General features: G+C 34.5%; 1 protein-coding gene across 2 annotated transcripts; it reads left to right on the top strand.

Moving 5' to 3' along the window:
• The first annotated feature begins 366 nt into the window (after positions 1 to 366).
• Positions 367 to 16,069, top strand: LOC149556074 (uncharacterized). Of its 2 annotated transcripts, none has more exons than XM_089830210.1 (5): positions 367 to 469; positions 639 to 876; positions 8,805 to 8,877; positions 12,788 to 12,945; positions 15,221 to 16,069. In XM_089830210.1, the coding sequence occupies exons 2-5, from the start codon at positions 664 to 666 to the stop codon at positions 15,698 to 15,700; spliced, it is 924 nt and encodes a 307-aa protein (XP_089686336.1). In that variant the 5' UTR covers positions 367 to 469; positions 639 to 663; the 3' UTR covers positions 15,701 to 16,069. The 2 variants fall into 2 exon arrangements, with proteins under 2 accessions (XP_089686336.1, XP_089686338.1); XM_089830212.1 differs by having other exon boundaries at positions 367 to 530.
• The last annotated feature ends 7,995 nt before the right edge of the window (positions 16,070 to 24,064 follow it).

Below are 24,064 nucleotides of genomic sequence, written 5' to 3'. Positions count from 1 at the left end.
CCTATAAAGCAGAATTTTGGGCGTCTGGATGGGATGTGTTGCCATACTCGGATGTATTTCCAATTCAAGGATCGCGGTTTAGGGTGCATACCGTTTGAATGTATACACAAAACCACGATCGTGGTTTGGACGTATACACACAAATACAATCCAGAGAAACTTGTCCTCTACACGTCGCCAAATGCAAAAATATCTCACATCACTATAAGATCGACAGCGATCGCGATATAAAAACTCGAAGAACTCGTGAAAAGGCTGGAACATATTCACATTTGACAAGCTGAACTAGATTCCTTGGACGTATTTACACAATTTGAAGGATGTATACACACAACTTATATACTCGATGTCTAACAAACACAGTTGACAGATAAGCACAAGGGACATCACTCTGATGATCAACGTAGATAAACATAATCTCGTTGAGAAGTTTCCAGAATCTTTCACCCTTTCAAAATATTTCTCCCAGGTTTTTCTTGCTCAAGAATGAATTTATTGTGATCATCACTTTAGCATAAAGATGCTTTTTGGTTAAGCTTTTTCAGCTTTTGTTTGTCTTGTAGGATCTGTATAAATAATGACAGAATTCTTTTCTTGGCCGTGAGTTTTTCTGAAGCTGAGTACCTTTGAATTTGTAGGTGTAGTTGAATTTCGCGAAGGAAAATGCAGTCTCTCGTTGGCTGCCGTGTGCGTTCTCTGCATCTGAATAACCCTGCTAAAAGCTGTGATACTTTTGAAGTGCATAGAAGAACCGGTAAAGATGGCAAGGCGTTTTTCAATCTGGCTGAGGGTTTTTCGGTGCATGTAAGGTCCCTTCCTCGCAGCGTGGCTGTGGATGATAGCAGACGGTCTTGGAAGGTTCCAGTTTCCACTCAGGTACGCTCAGATCTGTACTTGGTTTTGCTTTGGTTGTAGTCTAGTTGATGCGTATGCTTCTGGAATAGTGATTATTTTGATCAAAGTCGCGATTATGCCAGTGAGTAGTGCTGATTTTGTTCTTATGCTGGTAAATTAGTGTTTATTTTGATGAAGTTAACGATTATGCTAGTGGAGTAAGGATTATTTGGCTCAAAATGTTGATTATCTTGGTACTACAGTTGTTATATAGCTCTGAAGTATATTTTTGTTTTTGAAATTGGGATTATTCTGTTCGAAATATTATGCGTGAAATATTTGTTCATATGCTTAGTTTATACTATTATATAGAAATATGATTATTCCGTTTAAAATGATGATTACGCTGGTAAAATAGTGGTTTTTTGGCGATAATGACGATTATGCTGCCGAGATTTTGGTTATTTTGTTCATAATGATAAAATGAATATGCTGGTGAAAATCTGGTAGTTTTTATGATCATGGTTCATTATGGTGATTATATACCTAAAGTAAGGGTTACCTTGTGTTGGGTGAGAAGAATTGGAGGGCTGGTCAAATAGGGGTTTATTATGGTATGCTCCTATGATAGATACAGTTTACTAAAAATAATAGATGCCTTGGGTATGACGAGAACAATGGTGATATTTTGTTATAATAATAATTGCACCAGTGAAGTAGAGTTTATTCTGTGAAATAGTGACAGTTTTGGTGAAATAGTGGTGATTATGGGGCAAGTAGTGGTCCTCTACTTGCCATCTCTGTTTTTTGCTAGTTCCATAGTTAACTGGAGGTTTATACCCTGATTTTGTTGCTTGCCTTATGTATTGGCAAAGCATCTGTCTCACAACACATATGGTGACGGCAGTAGATTGAAGAGACTTTAGATGAAGTTTCTCAGTGTCACTGTACATCTTCGGAAGTGTTCTCTGAAAATTGGAAAACTTTTAGATGTATGATGTATCATATACATAGTTACATTGGCTTTTTCCAAAAATGTTTATTTTTTGTCAACAAGAGCCAAAAGAACTAAAGCATCACACTAATAGATTTGTAGTTTTCAAGTTTTTTTTTGACAGTTACAAGATTTTTTGTGGCAAAAAAATTCCTTATTAAAGCTCAAAGAGGTACTAGAAAGAATAGAAACAATCAAAGTTAAAAGATGTCTACATACACTGAATTGAGGTGGAAAAGTTAGGTACTTTGTGATGGTAGTTTGTGCTATGTATGTAAAACTAACGCTAATGCTGATATGCATTCATAATATAGCTGCATTCAAATACCCTTGTACCTTGTTTTTCATTAAATTGATTCTCATCCTGGTTGCTGTCTGTGAGCTGTTCCTTTCTTCAGATAACAATGGGTGGTTCTGATTTTAATGATGATTTAGTATCATATTTTTTGATAATGGCATTCTTTTCCTGGTTCCCATCTCTAAGGCGTTTCCTTTTTCTGGTAACTATGGGTAGTTGGTTTTACTTTAAATGATGATCATGCTAATGAAATGGCGGTTATTTAATTTGAATTGGTGATTCTATATGTATCTATGATACTGCTGCCTTCTAGAATCCCCGTACGATGTTTTTTATACAATGGTGTTCTCATCTGGATAGTTGGCTTGTGTCCCTTAGATGTCTACCTTCTCCAGTTAACAATGGGTAGTTCTGGCCTAACTTATGATCCTGCAGATGAAATTGTGGTTATTTTGTTTGAATAATAATTCTGCTAATGCATTTGTGGTGATTTTGTTCAAAATGTTGAGTGCTAGTGAGACGGGTTCTTTGTTCAAAATGAGTGATTGTGCTGGTGAAATGGTGCATTATTTTTAATTTTTTTAATGAAATACTGGTACTGTGGCAAAATTAATCATTATGTAATACATAGCAATAACTACTCTTGAAAGAAACTACATCACCACAACTAATTTTTGTTCAGCTGCATGGATTTTGGAACTTCAAAATCCTGTGATGATGATTATGTTCGTAAAATAGTACTGATTTTGGTGACTCGCTCAGGCTAAGCTTGCAAGTCCATGGTGAGTTGACTTGGCTTACCATTGGACATGCGAGTCAGACATCAGGGCCCATGAGTCGGCAGCTTGGACTTGTGTCACCCAGTTAACATGCCCAGACTTGTAATAAAGCGCTTTTTGTTTAACTTTGTCATTCATTTTCTGTTTGCTCTTGGTCATAACAAGGTTTTACAGTGTGGAGAAGTTGAACAGTCAACTTCAAATCAGCAAAATACATCCAGGTTTTTGTTTTTATATAAAACGACTGTTTTTTATACTTTTGCCGAGTTCTTTCCTGAGTCTTCTCTGAAACTGAGTCTGAATCCAGTTTTTTGGTTTTGTTGGAGTTAATGTTCCAACAGTAGTCAATAATAATTGTTGCACATGTCGGAAACCTTGTTCAATTGTTGGCAACACAAGTTTAGTTTAGGTGTGAGTCAAAGAGTTTTAGTTTGAATTAAGTTCTTATTGTAGATGTGTTTGAGTTAGGTGTCCATAAGTTTCAGTTAGCTGTCAATTTTATGTGTGTTTTGTCAATCATGAAGTAGTTTGTTGTCAATATAATTAGCAGTCATTTAGGAATGTTGATGGGTCAAGCTATTGTATAAAGTTGCATCTATTATTCAATAAAATTAAGCTAGAAGTTCTTTCTTTCTCCTGTTTGTTTCTGCTGTTCTATTTTTCCAATAGGTTTGCCAAGTCTGAGTTTTTCAATTGAGTAAAATAGAGGTTAATGTGGTGAAATGATGCTGGTTTTGGCTAGAATGGTGATCCATCTTGATAAAATAGCGGTTCTATTTCTGAAATTATGGTAGGGTTGGCCGTAGGATGTTTGTGCTTGTGAAATATAGATTATTTTTGTGAAATATTTGTAATCTCAGTCAAGTCTGGTTATTATTTCGGTAAAAGAAGAATAAAAATTGTTTTCTAAAAGTCATGGTAGTTTTGATCAAAGTTTTCTACTGATATTTTGTTGTTGTTGTGAAAATAGTGATTTTGCTGGTGATTAGTGATTACAATTTAATGTAAATGAAATAGTAGTATTTTTGGTTAGAGTTTCTTCTGTTGGAAAAGTGTTTATTGTTAAATAACGGTGGTTATTTTGGAGTAACGGTTAGTGTGAAAAAAATAAATTTTGACAACTTTGGATTTTAAGGTTTAAAGGAGGCTTTCAAATCCTAGCTTATAGATATTTCATATTTACATTATTGTCATGTTTTGATTTCAAGGTCTTAGATTTAGTGATGGGTGGGGTTAGCTGGCCATCATTGTGATGCTACTGGGTATCTACAGCTTTTTAGAAGAGGATTTGAGGGATTTTTTTGTCCTGAACCTTCACTCAAATAGTATAGCCTATAGATATTTTTGCATTCTAGTATTGTAATGTTTTGGTTTCAAGCGCCTAGTTTTATATTGATGGCTCAGGTTAAATCTCAGGCTATCATTGTGATGCTATGATGCTATTGGGTATCTACAGCTAGTTTGAAGAGTGTTTGAGGGACTTGTTTATCCTGAAATCTGGGGTGAGCTCCATTAATCCATCTTCAGCGAGTTAAACAATTATCCTGAAACCTTTGTTTTGTTATTGGTTGATAATTAAATGTCAGATTTCCTTGCAATCATGTCTATTGCATATACAATGTGGTTCTTAATGCTTGAGAGTAGATCTTTGATATGAGAATCTGTTGCTGCTTGGATAGAGCTTTTGATTATTTGTTGTGTGTATTAATTAGGCTTCTGATAAGTTGGAGGGCTGATATATTGGTAGCTGAAGGCCTAACTTAATAAGCCCATTTGGCTATAGTGCCATAGTTCAACTTCTCTTTCTCTGCCACTTCTTGGTGAGGCCAAAAAAAAATTTCTCGGCAAATATCAGAGAGAAGTCGGCAACTTCTCGGGAAAATATTGGGAATTAAAAAATGACTTTTATTTAATTAAAAATGCATTTTTTCACAAATTTCAATAAGTAGATGCATGTATTGAGTCAGCAAATGAGTAAACAAACCAATCAAGATGATCTAGATATAATAAATGCAGTAAGTAACAAAATCGCATCCTCATGTGGAATGCCGATGTAGTCACAGACTCTGAACTCTGAAACAAGCTACAAATAGTAAATACCAAATTTTTTTTGTCAAAATATAAGCAAATACAAATGTCAAGTTCAATATGAAACTATTCTGACTCTACATCTTCCTCTTCCCCATCCCAGTAGTTCTAGTAAAAACTATGGGAGTGGGAGGGGGTCATTGCTTGGAAAGAGCTTTGAATCTGGTTCGAATCCGCTCCTAATCCGCTGGAAGTCGCTACAAATCAATGCCAAACACTTGGTGCTGCTCCAAAACCCTTCTCCTCCACCCAAGACGCTAAACGCAACAAATGAAACAATGAAATGTTGTTTTTTGTAACTGCAGGTTTATACTAGACGCCGCCCGCAAGAAAAGTCCAAGTTATCGCGAAAAACTGGCGATATATCGCCGACTTCTCGCCAACTTCTTGCGGCGATAAGTTGAAAATCTCGGCACCCTAATCTGGCAATAAAAACTAGAGTTTTCTCGCTGCCTGAAACTTCTCGCGAGAAGTTTACTTCTCGGCGATAAAACGGCGATATTTTAATCTATGGTGCCACCATTATGTGGTTAGCACACTTGGGAAACTTATTGCTGATATATGTGATGTGCCTTGTAGTTTTTCTTAATTTTGCTTAAATATAATAAAATCTAGAAATCTGCTCAGATTGGTCTTGGATATTTGTTCTTTAGAATTGTTGATTTTCTTGAAGTCTACAGCAACCTAATGCAATTGTATGCCTTTGGTAAAGAACTTCAAATCTGCCCGAGTCAGGTTTTTGTCCTTTTAGTTCTAGCCATGGAGGGGTTTTGTCCTTGGGCTACTAGGACACTGTTTATGCTCTGCCAATGCAAAATAAATATATAAATTTGCATTTAGTTTTCTTCCGCGTGTCTCTTTGCTAGACCTCTTTTTATACCCTTCCCCTTTAAGGGATGCAATTTCTCTCATTCTTTTATTTACAAGTGGAGGGGTTTTTGTCCTTGGGCTACTAGGACACTGTTTATGATCCACCAGTGCAAAATAAATATATAAATTTGCATTTAGTTTTCTTCTGCATGTCTCTTTGCTAGACCTCTTTTCATACCCTTCCCCTTTAAGGGATGCAATTTCTCTCATTCTTTTATTTACAAGTAATTGCAGTTAGTATTAAATATTTCTTAAGCATGTCCTGCTCCCTCAATAATCATATGAACCTACTGGGAAACTGTTTTCTTTTATTAAATGCAGTGAATGTTGATTGAACTCTGTTTTTCCCTTCATAAACAAGGTGGCAGCCTGTAGAGAGTGATTGCAAGGAGAAAATAGGTCGCTCAAAGCAAATGTGTAGATGACACCTTTTATAGTGCCAGATGTGTTGCCCTTTATTTCAGCCTCTGGTATTTCTATTCATATTCATCTACATATCAAGGCTAGTCATAGTAAATAATGTACAGATTGCATCTCTTTTGTTTCGTTTTGCTATATTTTTTATCGCATTTGGTAAATCATTTTAGATTGCCACAATTTAGAGGACTAGTTCCATATTTTCCAATCATTTCTTGTCAAATTATATGACAACTAAAGAGTAAAAATCATCATTGGTAATCTGTAAAGATATGGCTCTTCTTAGACAACATGCTTGTAAATAGTTAGACATTAGGGACAAAGAGACAATAGTGCTTGTACTATATATGTACGAGGGAGAGGCTACAAGACAAGTTGCCACCTTTTAAAGTAAATTAATAATTATTAATATTGTTATCATAAAATATTGTACTTGTAACACTTATTAGGATGTAAAAAGGCCCTCATTCTGGTATGGCTTTGAGCTTGAAGCACAAATAAATACTTACGTATTTTGGAAGGCTTAAAATATTTCTGCTGAAAACATGTTTTGTTTGAGGTCAATACACAGTTGCATCTCACAATAAGAGTGTTTAATCACAATATGTACATAGATGAACATATTTTATAATTCTGCATCTTTAGATTTATCCTGTGACCGGGTTCACTAGATTGAGCATGCAATTTAGAAGATATTATGATATTGATAAAAAAATAATATAAGAGATTGTCCTCTTGGATGCCTCTTGCTTGTTTTTCATGTGCTTTTTGGGTGGTGGGGAAGCAGTTTTTCGTTTGTTGTACATGTAGACTAACTTTCCTGTCTCTTAGATAAGAATGAGTTTCACTTGAAATTTAATTGTCAGCTTGAATATGCTTTAAATATCTTGTAATCTTTTCTTAATTGTTCCCATGTTTGAAAATGATGAGCTATAAATCTTTTCTATCAATGATTAGTAAACTTTCAACGTAGGAGAGAATGATTGAAGCTAGTACCTCTTTGGTCTAACTGTACATTTACAAGTCAATTTTATTGAGACATTGTAGTATCAAGATTAAGCATTTGTTGCTGTTCTCACTATTTCAAATTTTCAAGTATGTAGACTTCATGTCATGGTTGTTGGGACTTTTTGACAAAGTATTGGTTGTGTTGTGTTTCCATATAAGATTCTCATAAGCCTCCAGAAGGCTGTGTTGTGAGTCATAATACTGAAATGAGAACCATTTTGTGAGGTTTGAAATTATGCACAGAAGGCTCCATGATCCAGGTTGAATGTTTTTTCAAGATAGATTAATAGCATGCAAAGTTTTTTCAGATTGGAGCAATGAAGGTGAGGTTTTTGAGGGATTCATCAGAGACATTTTGCACCCACAGTTCTAGCCTTTCAAACTTAAGATAACGACACGTCTGTGTCTTCTAGTGGGAGCTTTAAAGAGTCCTTTAATTAGATGCTAAACTCAACTAAGTCTCTTTGAACTTATCAACAACAATTGAACATGACAGTACTGTACACAGAGTCATAATACTGAAATGAGAACCATTTTGTGAGGTTCGAAATTCCAATTGTTACAAGCTGGGGTTGTTGTTACACCAAAAGATTGACCTGTCAATGCCCAATGCAAGCACTAGACTTATAGAACACAGGAGGCGGTTAAGCCATGTCACTAATCTCGAAGGGAAACATTGACGATTAGTCCAACAATCTCCCCTTCAGCATTATCCGAGGAGATTCGGGACCTATGACCAAGCTTTGACACCACTTGTTATAAGCTAGTGTTGCCGTTGCACCAAAAGATCGACCTGTCAATGCGTGATACAGCCACTAGTCTTATATAACACAGGAGGCAGTTAAGCCATGCCACGAATCTCGAAGGGGAACATTGGCGATAAGTCCAACACTAGTTGCATGCCAAACATGGTTTTCCAAGTTAGAGGGAAGTTTACAAACAAATTATCATACTATAGTAATGTTTGGCCTTTTCTTTACACAAGTGTTGCAAAGTATTTAAAAAGCTGGCAACTGGCTTTTCATTTCTTCTCATGAGCAACTTTATTATTTTCAAAATTTCATAACTGAATGCAAAAATAATCTAAGAACTAGCAATCTTAAATTTTAATAGTTTAGAGCAATGCAATCTTTATGATCTATGCTGAGAAATAAGGAGAAAATTGTTGTAATGACAATGGGAGGCATTTTATGATCTGTGCTGAGAAATATGGAGAAAACTGTTGTAATGACAATGGGAGGCATCATTTTATATGTTCCCTTAGCATAACTGACTAACTTGTGACTATCGAAGCATCTGAGTTTGGTGTCTTTATTTGTAGAACACCAAATCGACTTTTATATTTTAACTCTTTTCTTCCATTCAGTTGGCAATGCTTTGCTACATGGATAAATATTTTTATCTTTTAACAACTAATCTGGATTTTTTTGAGAATCTTTATTATATAATAAATTAGTAAATTTTTGAGCTATGTCAATGCTGAACCTGTCTGATGAGATTCTTCACTGATTTTCAGGATGAGATGAGTTCGGAGGATATTTTTATGCATACCAACCCAGCTGATTTAAAGACTTCTCATGAAGAACAAGGTTTGTTCTGTTATGTAATATGCATAGTTATTAGCTTTCCATGTGTTGGATGGATATCAAATTTGTGTTTGCTAAAATTGCATGATACCCAAACAGAAATTGAAGTTCTCATAGAAAGCAAGGTTTGTTCCGTTGAACATAGTTTTATTGATTTTTCATAAATAGGTATCACATATTTTCTTTCCGTTATTGTATATATTGGCATCATACTGCTAACTTGATGATAGCTGGTGAATGCTGCATTTTCCTTGAACTTGTAGCTGAGATCCATGAAACTATGGCTGATGAACTTTGATTAAAGTTAGTTGCTTTGGTTTCTAACCTTTCGTCTGCCCAGAGATGGTTGTAGTCTTGTTGTTAATGTTTTAAAAAGTTTAAGCCAAGGTAAAAATTGAACTTTGTGACATAAGTCAAGTCATCATGTAGAATTCTTAACCTATGAATACTTTCACCATTTCTATTCTGTGAAATGTAATTAATATATTGTGCCTGGTATTTTGAATGTTGTTGGTTTGTGGGGGCAAAGTAGTGAGAAAATGAGAATATCATTTGCCAATTTATAATTGGTTTCTTTTTTATTTGTTTTTTACTAATGAATGAAAGTTCAGAACAAACTGGCATTGTAAGATATGAATCACATAAGCATTTAATTTCATGTTTTTAATTTTTTTTGAAGTGGTGTACCAGGGAAGGTCTAAGTCGCAATTCTTTATATTGGGATAAAGTATTTTCTGTACAGGGTATGATTGATGAGGATTACTTGTGATATTTTGTGGGGATATGCCCATTAAAAATGTATGAATTCCTTTTGGTTTGTCCCAGTTTTGCCAGTCATTAATTGAGTATTTATACTTATCCAATTTTTTTGGGGTTTTTTGGAAACAAGACAGACCAATCTGCTATAATGAAGTAGAATATTCCATTATAGTACCTGGGATACATACTGAACATCTCAAGTTTATCCTTTAAATGCAAGTTATTTTGTAGTTAAAATAAATCAATGATATGTTCTTTTTGTTGATGGGAATAAGAATGTGTAGAGCTTCTACTCCTCAAGAATGCCTATAATAGAATACAAACATATGCAGTTTCTATTGCCAGATTTTGCCCTCCCCTTGCTTACATTTTCCATTTTGAAACGCCAAATGCACTAAAGAGGATAGGGAATGCAGTTGGAAAGTACATTGTTGCAGAAGAGCCTTCTTTTCCGCACATGGTGCTGAATTATGCACAAATTGGTGTCAAAATGGATTTGGAAGATGTCTTGCCATACAGAATATTTCTAGGCTCTTCGGGATGACATGGAGCAGCCACTAGATCATGTGCTCTTCAGATATAGAAATTGTCAGCTGTTGGGTCATCTAGTATAACTTTGACCCATTCTAGGGTGAGCAAACATACAGAATAACAATAAAGAAAACATCTTGGAAGGGAAGAAAAAGAAAATATAGATGGTAACTCATTTTCCATTAGTTGAGAGGAAAGTTCTGAGCAGAAAGCATAAGGGCAAGGTGGGAGGAACAACAATGTTTTGAATTCCTTCTAAATTAGCGTATTGGTCATCTAGTTTAACTTTGACCATTCTAGGGTAAGAGCAAACATACAGAATAACAATAAAGAAAAAGCCATGGAAGAGAAGAAAAAGAAAATGTAGACAGTGCAATTCATGCAGACAAAAATACAGAACTCCATTAGTTGAGAGGAAGGTTCCTAGCAGAAAGCGTAAGGGCAAGGTGGGAGGAATAACAGTGTTTGAATTCCTTCTAAACTAGCACTATCAAAGAATGGTGGGAGTGCTCTTGTCATATGAATTTGGTGTACTGTAGTCTCAAACAACACAGATCCTTGAACACTCTCAGAGATAGTCAGAGATAGAGTGCTGCTAGAAATCAGAGGCTGGTTGTCAACAAAAAAAAGGTAATAGTTGGTGAAGGTCCCTAACTATTAAAGGAATAATTAACAAATTCCTGAATCAGAGGCTGCTTGTTAACAAAAAAGGTAAACTGTTGATAGTTGGTGGAGATTCTAAGATGATTAAGTCAAAGAGGAGAATCAGTCAATGGACAGAATGGATATCTTTTACAAATCTAGAGAATGATATAATGCTAGACATGAATTTTTTCATGGTGTTGCAGGAGGAAAGAAAATAACATCATTGGAGATAAATTGCAAAAAATTTAATCTTGAAGGAATGGATTGATGGAAGCTATCGAAGTGGTTTCATTCTTGAACCATTGTAGGCCATTGGATAATCCAATTAGACAAAAGTATTACTCTCTAGGTATACAAATCATAATTCAATTTTGAAAACATTTGGCAACACCGCACAAAAATACAAGATATACACATTTATCAGTCCTTAGAATAATGTGCAGTTGTCTCAAAAAATGGATCAAGTTACCCATTACAAATCTCTTTCCTAGAGTTATATATTATGTGAACACTAGAAAATCTAACAGAATTATGAAGTTGATGATGCCTTTGGGTCAGGATTTGTAATAATTTACTCTTTTTTCTGGAAAGTTCCAAGGCTTTGATGAGAAAAGGAATACAAAGGCAGCATGAGATTAGACTCTTGTGTGATGCGTGTACTACATTTATTTCTTTGGTTCATGCAATATTTAACTTTAGTAGCAGTATAGTTTAGGACTAAGAGAATTTTGTCTTCATTGTTGTACAGTCAAAAAATCTGTAGATTTGGCATATCAATATCCTGTACAGGTTACTTCAAATACCAAGAAATTCTGATGAATGTATGAGTGATTCCAATACCACGGCTCTTCTGCATATCTTGAAACTTTTGCTTGCTGATGTGGTTTTTTCCTCTGAAATTACAAGCGTAGCTCTTTTTCTTCATTACATCTGTAATTTAAGCACATATGTACAAAAGTTTAGAAGAGAATGATTTATATTTTGGAAATTTAAAACATGAAATTATATAAACCATTTACTGTAAATGCTATGCAAATTCTTGATACTACATCCACAACTGTAACTCTGGAAACATGTTTTTTCTGACAGAAATGGAAATTTTAAGATAATTATAATTTTTTTAGTAAATGCTGATTGTTGGAATAGTATCTTGAGGGACAGTAAGAATTCAATCTATCAGAAGGAATTTTGCAGACACAAATAAAGCCTTTTTCTGTTGCTCAGAAATTTGAAGGTGAAACAGTAGTTTGAATGAACCAGCTGTCATATTTTGTCGCAAAGAGCAATTTTAAAGGCAGAAAAAATTATTGCAAGACTTCATTGTTTCAGCTAATCTTTTATATTCTTCAGTTCTACAAGAATACTATAGATATTGTGAAATTTTGTAACTTACACATATATATAAAGGCTCTTAGCTTATAGAATAATTTCCGATACCATATTACTGATGGCTTCCTGGTGAAGATGAGAAGTGCAGCAACTTAGATAAGTTATACTGAAATCAAGGAGATGCTTGTCTTAAAAAATGACAACAGAAGTCTTACAGCCACTTACTGTTGACAAGCTTGCTAAAGTTGAGGTTTCCTTCAGTAAGGTTGACAACATGTTAGCGACAAATTCCATGATTATTCTTTGGCAATATCAGAAAATATAGCAAGATAGCACTTTATGAATGACAGACAAAAATAATATCCTCAAAACTTAGAAGTGGAGATCAATTCGATAAATGAATGCTAGTAAATAATTTAAAATTTCTCAGAATATTTGAAGTCCAAGATTGTGCATTGGTTTTCCATTTTGCTAGGACTTACATGTAATTAAATGGTAGTCATACTTTTGGTGTTGATAACATGACTACAAAATTGCAAGCTGCATATTAAAGCCCTTTCTATTGTAATTGTAATTTTCTTTTGCTCATATTCATCTTCATAATTAGGTTGAAAATTCCATCATAAACCTTACAATTTGTTTATTGCAGGGCAACCTCTGGTTAAAGTGAAGTTTGTCTTAGAAAAGAAATGCAAATTTGGCCAGCAATTTGCTGTAGTTGGCGATGACCCTCAGTTTGGAATATGGAACCCAAAAAAAGCTCTTCCTCTCAAGTGGTCAGAGGGAGATGTATGGACAACAGAAGTGGTGAGAATGCAAGTTAATGTGTATCTGTCCCTGTGGTCTAGATATTAGTTAAAAGAATTATTTAATAGTAACAACATATATGTTTGTAGTGGTCTTCATTAGAGAGTTACTGGAGTTCTGTCAATTGTGAATCTAGCATATAAAATGAGTACCATTTCTCAGCATAAATGCATACGAAGTCATTTTGTTACTGACCATAAAACTTACTAATGGAGTGATTAGTGCTTATCACCAAGGCTTCTTTTGAATATTAGCATACAATTCATTTAGTTTCAGCTCAGAATGGTTAGAGCATCCATCCTCATGACTGATAAGGCTTCACTAGTGACCGTCTCAGATTGACATGCTTTGATTTGATAGACATTTGAGTCTGTGTGACAACCATCAAGAGGCCTTAATTTTCTTGATGATCCCTTTCCATCCTTGCACTTGTGATTTAGATCATCTATCTTGGTTTATTTGTCAGTGACCGTAATTTTTTTACAGATTTCTGATCCGCAAATTCAAGAAGGTACTCATCACTGCATCCCCAACTAAGAGAGCTACTTTGGAATAAAATATTGTTCTTAGTATGCTTTCATTAAATCCATGATAGCCTAATCTTCGAAGAGTTATTGGTTATTTGGTGGGGCTTCCAACATCCTCCTCCTATTCCACCAGATCAACATGTTACTTACCTATCCCCATGCTGGCCAAGGCAAGTTTTTGTTCTTCGGTTTTTAAATTTATATAGTCAGAAGAAATTGAAATTGTTTTTTCCCTTTGGTCCATCTATTTTGGTTGCCTAGCTGTGGTATGGTAGACTCAGTTACTGCTCTGATTATTTCTTGATTGTGCCAAAAGAGGCCTGAATTTCATCATTTTTCAGCCATTGTTCTAGCTGGATTTTCAAATCTGTTCCTTTTGTGCTGAGCCTTGTGCACCTCTCTTCATCCTTATTTTATTTTTCCTGCTAGATACTCATGAATTTTCATTAAACTATCCTTCTCATTGCACCTTTCAACAAAATATCCAATCACTATTCCCAAAGAGTGACTATTGCAAGTTCTACATGGCTGTAAAGTACTGTTGCATTTCTTGATTTTAAGATTGATCCCATCCAATTTGTAGTTCAGCCAGCTACTTGTGACTCTCATCCTTAACCGGAATTTAGTTTAATGGCGAAGTAATTAGATGACCAACCGTAACCTTGACTCCTCACCTTTGGAAAGTAAAATATTGAAACTCCTGGTGCAGAACCTATTCAACTTCCTAGGCTTCTTGTTTCATTTCTTTTATTTTTTTGAGACAAAGTGTGCTAGTACTATCCCACAATACTTGTCTTTTAAATTTTAAATGATTTCATGTGGGTCCTTTCACAATCAATATTTTTAGAAAACAATTGAGATTCTATAAGATTCGGTGTCAGCTTAAATACATATTATATTGAAACTGTCCATACTATGCACTTAAATATAGATAAAATGTGTGACTGTTCAGTGTGTAAATACTGATTACAACAAAAGCCTAGTATCCCGTCTATGTAATGAGCTTTCCATGTGCACCGTCTTATTGTTCTAACTTGCAAAAATTTTCCTCTTACCAAATCCCCAACATTTCCCAACTTATGGAATTCAGAACTTAATTGGTTGCCGCATAATAATATTGGGCTGAGCTTTCTTTTGTTGACTTTATTCTAACTCTAAACTCGTGGAGAGGAGATTGAGTCTCTGAGATTCCATGTTATTCATCTGAAGTAGCAGCTGCATTGTGTGTTTTTGTATCATTTAGTTAAAAAATACGTTTTACCATCTACTGTAAGATATTCTAGTTATCTGGTTCTCTCAGTCTATCTGGGCGTTAATTGTCATTCAGTTAGAATATAATATTATCACTTTGGCATCATTTAGATTACATTACTTCTTTCTGTTTGTCCTCCTCGTAATTCAATTTGTGTCAGGTTTTACCATATTCTCTAGAGTCTGCATCATCATAATACATCTGTGTAGGAACAATACCTGCAAGTTAAGGCATAAGGCACAGGCTTTCTTGTCTTTCTCATGTAAGTTGAAGGACATATAATGATGGCTGCAGTTACTGCTATGCTTTCATCACTAAGTAATAACAATATACATTGTCCTCAATAACAGTATGCAGACATCACTAGGTAGTAGCAGAATCTGAAAAATATATGAATTTCACATATATATCCTGTAAAGCAGTTGAATTTGTTATAATGATCTTTTAGCTTTGGCATACAATTTATCTGACTGGAATCGTTGAACTGTTCCTACAGGGTGTTCCCATAGGAAAACAGATTGAGTACAAGTTCATTCTAAAAGGTAAACTAGGAGAAATTACATGGCAACCTGGTCCAAACCAGGTGTTTGATACATTGGAAGTTGTTCCATCAATGGTTGTGTCTTCTATATGGGAAAAAGAGAAGGCACCTACTATAACTAGTTACGAGGAAAAAGTACTTGAGCTTACATCAACAGAAATCACAGATCAAGGGATCAAAGGTGACATCAAAGACGCAGATTTGGGAGAAATAATATCTTCAAATGCTACTACTGGTCAAGGTGCAGTAACAATAGAAGCAGTGGATGTGGATGACTCACCAAATGGGGTGTTTGGGGCTAGTACAAAGGATACAGAAGGCGATATCAACAGAGAGTATTCTACTATGAATTTTTCTGAGATCCCAAATGAACCAACTCCTCACAATGGGAAGCGGAAAGAGACAGGAGCAGCTTCTACTAGCGAAACAATATAGTTATGCACAGAGTACGAGGAATTATGTATACAAAAAAGATAACATAGTAGACCATCAATGGACTTGTATTTCAGGGTTAAAGACTTTGACATGATTTGGTTTAACATGTAGGCAGTTGTGATCAGTGTCTTCTATATTACACATATATAGTCAGAGTGAAAGGCCGTATGTCTAATTTTCTGTGAGTGAAATAAAGATAGGAAGTGTAATTTAAAGAATGAATGGCAGATCTTGACTCTGCCTGTGGAGTGCAAACTTGCAGTTAGTTTCCAGCAGGGTTATACTGTATTAAAAAACGTAGCTTTTTATACTGTGTTGAAAAATGTAGCTTTGACAAAATATAGTTGTTAAGGATCATGCTACACTAAATCTGGCTCATTATCTGATGGAGATGAAATACATTTGTACTGTAAGTAGCCTTATATTGCTTAGTGGTCTGAGACTGAAGTAGAGATTGAGTGTTTTTTAAAGAATGAATGACAAATCTTGATTTTGCCTGTGAAGTGTGAACTTGCAGTTGGTTTCAAGCAGGTTTATGCTGTGTTAAAAAACGTAGCTTTGACAAAATATAATTGTCAAGAGTCATGCTACTCCAAAATCTGGCTCATTATCTGATGGAGATGAAACACATTTGTCCTGTAAGTAGCCTTGTACTGTGAGCTGATAGACATCTGTAATACTAATGGGATTTCTGATTGTAGCAAATTTAATTTTTTCTGTCAAAACTTTGATCATATGATTGCATTCTGTATTGTCCTGTTATCTCTATCTAATAGTTCTTTAATATGTATATGCGTCTACTTCTCCATTGCTGTGATAAATGCTCACTGTACTAGTCTATACAAGTTGGGAAATATTTTCAAAACGTGGTAAATATGAAGCCTTGTAACATACAAAAGTCATGCAAATGAAATGCATCTTGTGGAGATCTGCCTTTGAGTCTTTTCTGACATGAAGTAGAACAGTTAAAAAGGGAAAATGTTAGTGTCAATACATTGAAAAGTGAAATGGTGTTTTCTAGTAGTTTTCTATGATACTATTTCTCTCAAAGCTTACAATCATAAGGTGATAAGGTTGCATGTTATAGAGAGCAACAGTTGGAAAGTTGTATGGTGGAGAGAACAATATTCATAATGCCACACAGGGATAGGCCTAATGGGTATATAGATGGTGGCTTTTGGTGTGTGTGAACGAATTTGCCAACATTTTTTGCAACTCCTATTCTAGTTGATTTTAGAACTTTGTCAAAAGATATTGTTAATATCTTTTAAACCTGAAGGATTTTTCCCTCTAAAATTTGACACATTGTGTCTCGTGGACTCAAAAAAATCTTTCTGTACTGATTTTGTTCCAACACAAACAAATCTCTAGTTTTGGTTGTGATTGTAATTTGCTTAATATCTTCAATTTAATATCTTTCAAACTATGAAGTAGTTTCACCAAAATACTTGACATATTGAGTCTAAAACATCCCCATAAAGCGATTTTGTTTTACCTCTCAAATGTTGCTTGATTTAGTTATTTTTGTAAACCTCGAGTCTAGAGTGTTTTGCAATGATAAAAATAAAAATATTGTTGCTTGCTCAGCTCTTAGAAATTGACTTGAAAGAATTATAGTCTATGGAGTTGCATAATATTTGACATTTGTGAGTACCATTATATGGATCAAATTGTGTTGAACAAGGAGGCAGAGGTTGGACACAATCCATATGAGTATGACCAAAGGTATCTTTAATGCTTTTAAAATTGCTTGTTGCTAATGCATTAGCACTCGAAGTTGGAAATGCCATTAAAGCTTCTATATTGTGGGAGAATCTCGAAGCAAAAGATAACCCATGAAGGACATTGTATATTTGAAGATCTTTTTTTTTTTATATTAGGTTGTAGGGAGGATATGTTTTTGACTAGCTTTTCTAGTTGAAGGACATTAACAATCAATTGATGGCCATCAAAATGCTAGTAGATGATTAGGATCTGGTTGTTTTGCCAGAGCATAGTTTGCTATCATAATTTGATTCAATTGTTGAGATCCTGCACCTAATTGCAATGAAGCAAGAAGTTGATTTTGAGGAGACACCATTACTTGTTTTGCAATGGGAGCAAAAACAAGAATATTCAAGAGCAACAACTTGTAACAACAGAAAGATTGCGTTTAGTGCACAAAGCAAGAATAGAGAAAAACACAATGAAGCAACTAGTTCATCAAGTGAATTATTAAGGGGCAATGAGTCAATGCAAAAATCCAAGTGGAGATGTTACTATTGTATTGCAAACTACACAACAGTTAAGTATAGTTGAAAGTGATGATGAAAGCCTGCAAGCAATAAAAGAAATCTTGGTATGCAAATGTTGTTGATTGTAATAGACAAGGAGCAACACATGACTTTGTTGTGTTATTGGATAACCAATATATTGAGTCTACAACTTGGATTTTCAACTCCAATGCATCTTGACACTAGATGCATCTCAAAGATTGGTAAATAAGTTCTGTTGAGGAGAGTTGAAATATTTGTTTCGCTAATTGTTGGACTCACTTTGTACAAATGGACGTGGGAATTGACACTGAATAACAATATAAACTATACATTTAAGAATGTTTGGTAGATCTCTCGTTAATTATAGTTAGTTCGGATGGTAGATCTCTCGTTAATTATAGTTAGTTCGGATCCTGGCTAGATTAGATCATCAGGCCCTTTATCAATCAATTACATTGTATATCACCTTGTGTAAATAGAATGGGCTGAAAGTTAAATTTAATTTGTAAAAACGCTGAAAGTTAAATTTAATTTTAAAAACTATTGGCACCAAAGAGGGCTGACTGGGCTGGAGCCACAGTCAAATTGAAATTATAAAATATTGGCGCCAAAGAGGCTCGGCTGGGGAATTAAATTTGTAAAGTTGTCATATGTATGTTATGTATGAGGCTAGTTATTTTAACATGATGTGTGAAATACTCGCGATATACACTCTCTGCAACAAATTCCATAAAGGCAGTGATCTAGTTTGATTGTCACAACAAATTTAAAGGCAACAATGATTGTTTTATAACCGTGAATTACACTATGTATGTATGTATATATGAGGCTAGTTATATTAACACAATATATGTGAAATACTTGCAATATATACACTCTGCAGCAAATTCCATAAGGCAACAATCTAGTTTGATTGCCACAACGAAATTAAAGGTAACAATGATTGTATTATACCCTTGAATTACACTTAGATCAAAGTTGTGATTCATAATTCCTTAACAATGAATTATCAGGCCAGATTTGGGCACACATCCCTTCAGAATTTAATTATGTAGTGGTGATACATCTTTGTTTGGTGATATCTATGATTTGCTTCATTGATCAGTGATCTTCAACGAATCAATAGTTGTGTTATGCAATTTGATTGATAAAAGGGTCAATACTAGATTATCTAATTCGGTGTTGGGTTTCTCCCTCCAATTTAGAGGTTTTCCCAGGCTAATCGTGTTGTGTTCTTATGCTTCTCTTTGTGTTTTCAATTTATTGCTACCTTTGATCACTAAAATTAACATGGCATTAGAGCCTGGTTCGTACTAACTTATGATAAGATTTAACCATACTTGTCCAACTCTTTGTTTTTGTCTTCTATTGTCAAGATGGTGATAGGTTTAAAGGTAGAAGATAGGCTAGAAGGAGCACTAAATTTTAACTCTTGGAAGGTGCGAATTCTTCTTGCATTTGAGGAGAATGAATTACTAGAACAAGTTGTACCTACAGATCTAGATGAGCTTAGCAAATTCAAGGACGCTCTTAAGGCCAAAAAGATCCAAATAGATTTAGTCAAAGACTATCTTGTCCCTATAATTTCCAAGATGTCTACAATGTGAGAAATGTTCAAACACTTGGAAGGAATATATGAGATCAACAACATGAGTGGGGAAATATATTGAGAAGACAATTGCTTCAAATCAAGATGGAAAAGGGTGAATCTGCCATGACATTCTTCAGAATCTGCCATGACATTCTCCATCAGTTTTTCAGAATTGAAAGATCAACTAGATCAACTAAATGCCATTGATGGTAAGGTGGTAGACAAGGATCTTGTCATGCTCGCATTAAATGGTCTTCCACACTCTTGGGAGACATTCATTCAAGGCCTAAGAAGAGCAGGTAGACTTGCCACATTTGATCTTCTCTGTGCTGATTGTATTCAAGGAGAATCTAGGCTTACAACAAGGGGATCAAAACTTCTCACGATGAAGAAAATCAAGTCCTTGCTACCCAATCAATCAAGCAGAAAGGTACTTCCTGGAAGAAGAATAACTTCAAAAGGAATAATAGTTTTAGACCTCACAATGCTAACAACTCGAGAAAGAAACCAAGAGATCTCTCTCATATCCAATGCTTCAAATGTGATAGGTTTGATCACTAAGCCAAGGAATGTCAAGCTCAACTCGATCAACAAGAGGCAAACCTAAATGAAGTTGTTGGCAAAGAAGATAAGGAAGATTTCCTCTTTGTTTGTGCTTTATCAAGTAACATTTCTATTGATAGTGATACTTGGTTGATAGATAGTGGTGCATCTAGACATATTATTGGTTAGAGAGATACACTTTTAGATCTAATTGAAAAAAAATCTAACCTTCATGTTGTCATAGGTGATGATGCTCAATATTCTATAAGAGGTTTTGGTAACACCTCTCTTTAACTTAGATTTTGGAGTTTCCTTACAACTTTCTAATTTTTTATTTATATCGGAAATTAAAAGAAATCTAATCTCCATCTCTTCTCTAGAAGATAAAGGTTATCGAATTGCATTTATAGAAGGACGAGTGCTTGCATGGCCTAAGAATTCCAACATCAAATCAATTGAGGTAATTGGTAATAGGTTTGAAAGTCTCTACAAGCTCTTAAGTAAACCATTTCAAGCTCTCATTCATGCATCACATGAGTCCAACGATCTATGGCATAGAAAACTTGGACACCTTCACTATCGAGCTCTTCGTATCCTTGAAAAAATTGTTAAAGGTATGCCTAAGCTCAGTCATTTTCATAATGATGTATGTAAAGGTTGTGCCATAGGAAAGAATACTAAAAGCTCTTTTCATAAAAATGAATCTAGATTCGAGGAGAAACTAGCTCGTGTTCAATCTGATTTATGTGGTCCTATGTATGTTGCATCTGTTAGTGAATTTTTATATTATGTGCCCTTAATAGATGAATTTTCTAGGAAAACATGAATTTATTTCTTAAGGTCAAAAGAATCTGATGAGGTCTTGAATAAATTCAAAGAGTTTAAATCTTGAGCTGAAAATTCATCCAAGAACAAAATTAAAGTTCTTAGATCTCACAATGGAGGTGAGTACACCTTAGGTACTTTTCATGATTTTTGTATAGAAGTAGGGATCAAGAGGGAGTTTTGTGTTCCTTACAATCCTCAACAAAATGGTATTGTTGAAAGAAAGAATCTATCCACTATTGAAGCAACAAATACAATGATTCATGATCAAAACCTACAAATGTTTCAATGGGCTAAAGCAACAAGGATTGCTATCTATATTCAAAACAAGTCCCCTCACAGTGTCTTTATATATATTACTACAGAACAAGCCTTCACATGAAATCACATGAATAAAACCAAACATTAACGAATTGAGAATCTTAGGGAGTCTAGTTTACATTCACATTCCCAAGGATAAGAGAATCAAATTAGAACCTTCAGGTAAGAAAGGTATACTTATGGGTTACAATGAAAATCTCAAAGCATTCAAAATTTACATTCGAGGACACAAATACATTGAGATAAGTAGAGATGTTATTTTTGAAGAGAATGTTGCATTAAAGAAATCTAGAGGTTCATTAATTGAGAATGAAAATGATCTCGATGATAATCAAGATATGGACATTGACCATGATGTTGAGTTTCAAAGGGAGTATGCATGACCCTCAAAGCCTTTAGATCACACTGAGCCTATAGATCCTACTGATGAACCAAGAGACATCACTGTGAGTAAGAAAATAAAAATTTGGGTGAGGAACACCATTGGAAGTTGAGAACTTTGCAGCCCCTCAAGGCACCTTTAGGGAAAGTAGGAGATCTCAAAAGTTTTCCAACTACGTTGCATTAATGTGCAATCTTATTGATTCTAAACCCTTAAGCACTAAAGAAGTCATGAACTAACAAGCACGGAAAGATGCCATTGATGAAGAGTATCAATCCATAATCAAGAATGATGTATGGGAGATTGTTCCAAGACCCAAAGGTAAGCCTTTTGTATCCTCCAAATGGTTATTTAAGATTAAACATTATGTTGATGGTAGTACTGAGAAATATAAAGCTAGATTTGTAGGTCGTGGTTTTTTTCAGAAGGAAGGCATAAATTATGAAAAAACATTTGCACATGTAGCTAGATATACCTCTATTAGATCTATTTTATCCATTGTTGCAGCTAAAGGTTGGAAGTTACTCCAAATGGTTGTAAAGATTGATTTCCTAAATGGTGTCATTGAGGAAGAAGTCTATATTGAGCAACCATTAGGTTATGAGATCCATTGAAGGGAATCCCATGAATGTAGATTAAAGAAATCTCTTTATGGAATCAACAAGATCCTCAAGCATGGTATGAAAGAGTTGGCAAATATTTGGCAGGCTTAGGATTTTGTAAAGTGATGTTGATCCTAATCTTTATTTCAAAGTATTTAATGATGAAATACTAATTCTAGTTTTATATGTGGATGACTTATTTCTAACTGGTAATGAAAGTCTTATCATTAGATGCAAGAAAGAATTAAATATTGAATTTGAAATGAAAGACTTAAGACTAATGCATTACTTTCTTGGATTAGAAGTATGGAGAAGATCTAATGATATTATCTTAAGTCAAGGAAAATATACTATATGTCATGCCCAAATTTACAAGGCAAAACATAACCAACATTTTTTTTTTCAAAAGGTGAACTAAAGGGTAGCACATAAACATGCCTATACTTTGTTATGAGTGTTCTATCGAACTAAGGGGGGGAAAATTGGAATATGATAACTCATGTTTTTTGAGAATGTTAGAATGTTGCTTATTCGATCTTTGAGTAGGAGATAATTAATTTTAGTTGATGTGGGAGAATTTGTTTTTCATATGAAATTCAGGACTTTAGTTTCTAAGGGAGACCAATTAGTTTTCTATCATTCGTTAAAATCTAAGTTATAACATAGGAGCTAGGTGATGTTCTCACCTTGATTCTATAATCCAATCCTATGTAAGACATTACATGTATGAATGTGAAGTAAAATTTTGTGCCATAGTAGTTGCAATAATTCAATTCGTTTGCGAATGATGATGTAAACGCCAATCCTACATCCATATAACTTTCAAGAACTTAATAATTTTTGAGAGTGGTAGGTGTGTTTATACATATATCTTTGCACTTATAAAGTGTCATTACATTTTAGGCCAATCTTTTTCCCTTTTGTTTTATTATTTTATTTAATTTTATTTAGGTATTCAAATTCTAACGAGCTCTTGCACACTGTCATTTCATTAAACTTCTAACTAATCTTATACCATCATTAGGATTATTGAAAGGGAACACACACACACACACACACACACACACGAATTATTTAATTTTTAATTACTCTAGAACCCTATTATTAGTTTTCAACTATATAGCATTGATTGGATTATCAAGTGTATATATATTAACTAAGGACCATGATCAACTTAACAACGAAACTAACTACTACCTTGTCTACACTTGCCCCATTAACCAAATTTTCACTCAATATGATTGTAGCATTATACTTTACTAATTCAACTTCAATTTTAAACTACCATCTTTATTTATTACTAAATTTAATTACAATTTTAACTACCATTTTACTTATTATTAAATTTAACTGTAATTTTAATTATTAATAAATTTAAATACAATTTAAATTTTCACCCCCTAATACATCCCCACAAAATATGCCTTACTAGCCACTCTACCACTTTAACTATATGTTAATTCACCTAAAATAATCCCCTCCCAAAAACTTAAGACACTAACTAACCCCTAACCCAAATATAATCAATAAACCTCCATGCTTGTTTACCACTAACCACTGCCTATTAACTAACCCACACTGCTTACTACTTTATTACTAACTTCTAAACTGACCTATACTTCCTAACCTACTAACTACCTTAACACTTTACCCATGACTTAGATAGTTGTTACTAACACATACCTTAACCTTACTAACCTAACTTTATTTTCTAACCATGTTTCTTTTTAAAATCTACCTCTTTCCTCCTCCAAAACGTGGGCCTCCTCCTCTCCCAAGACTCACGTAACATGGGAGGAGGGGCCCTTGATTTACTCCTGTCCTTTTTGAGCACCTTTTTCCTGG

This window comes from Cupressus sempervirens, chromosome 5, assembly GCF_028749045.1.
Source record: "Cupressus sempervirens isolate cs-2001-9-10 chromosome 5, ASM2874904v1, whole genome shotgun sequence".
In the NCBI taxonomy this organism is placed as follows: Eukaryota; Viridiplantae; Streptophyta; class Pinopsida; order Cupressales; family Cupressaceae; genus Cupressus; species Cupressus sempervirens.
Note: the sequence above shows the minus strand (reverse complement) of the source record. Positions and strands in the feature narration are given on the sequence as shown.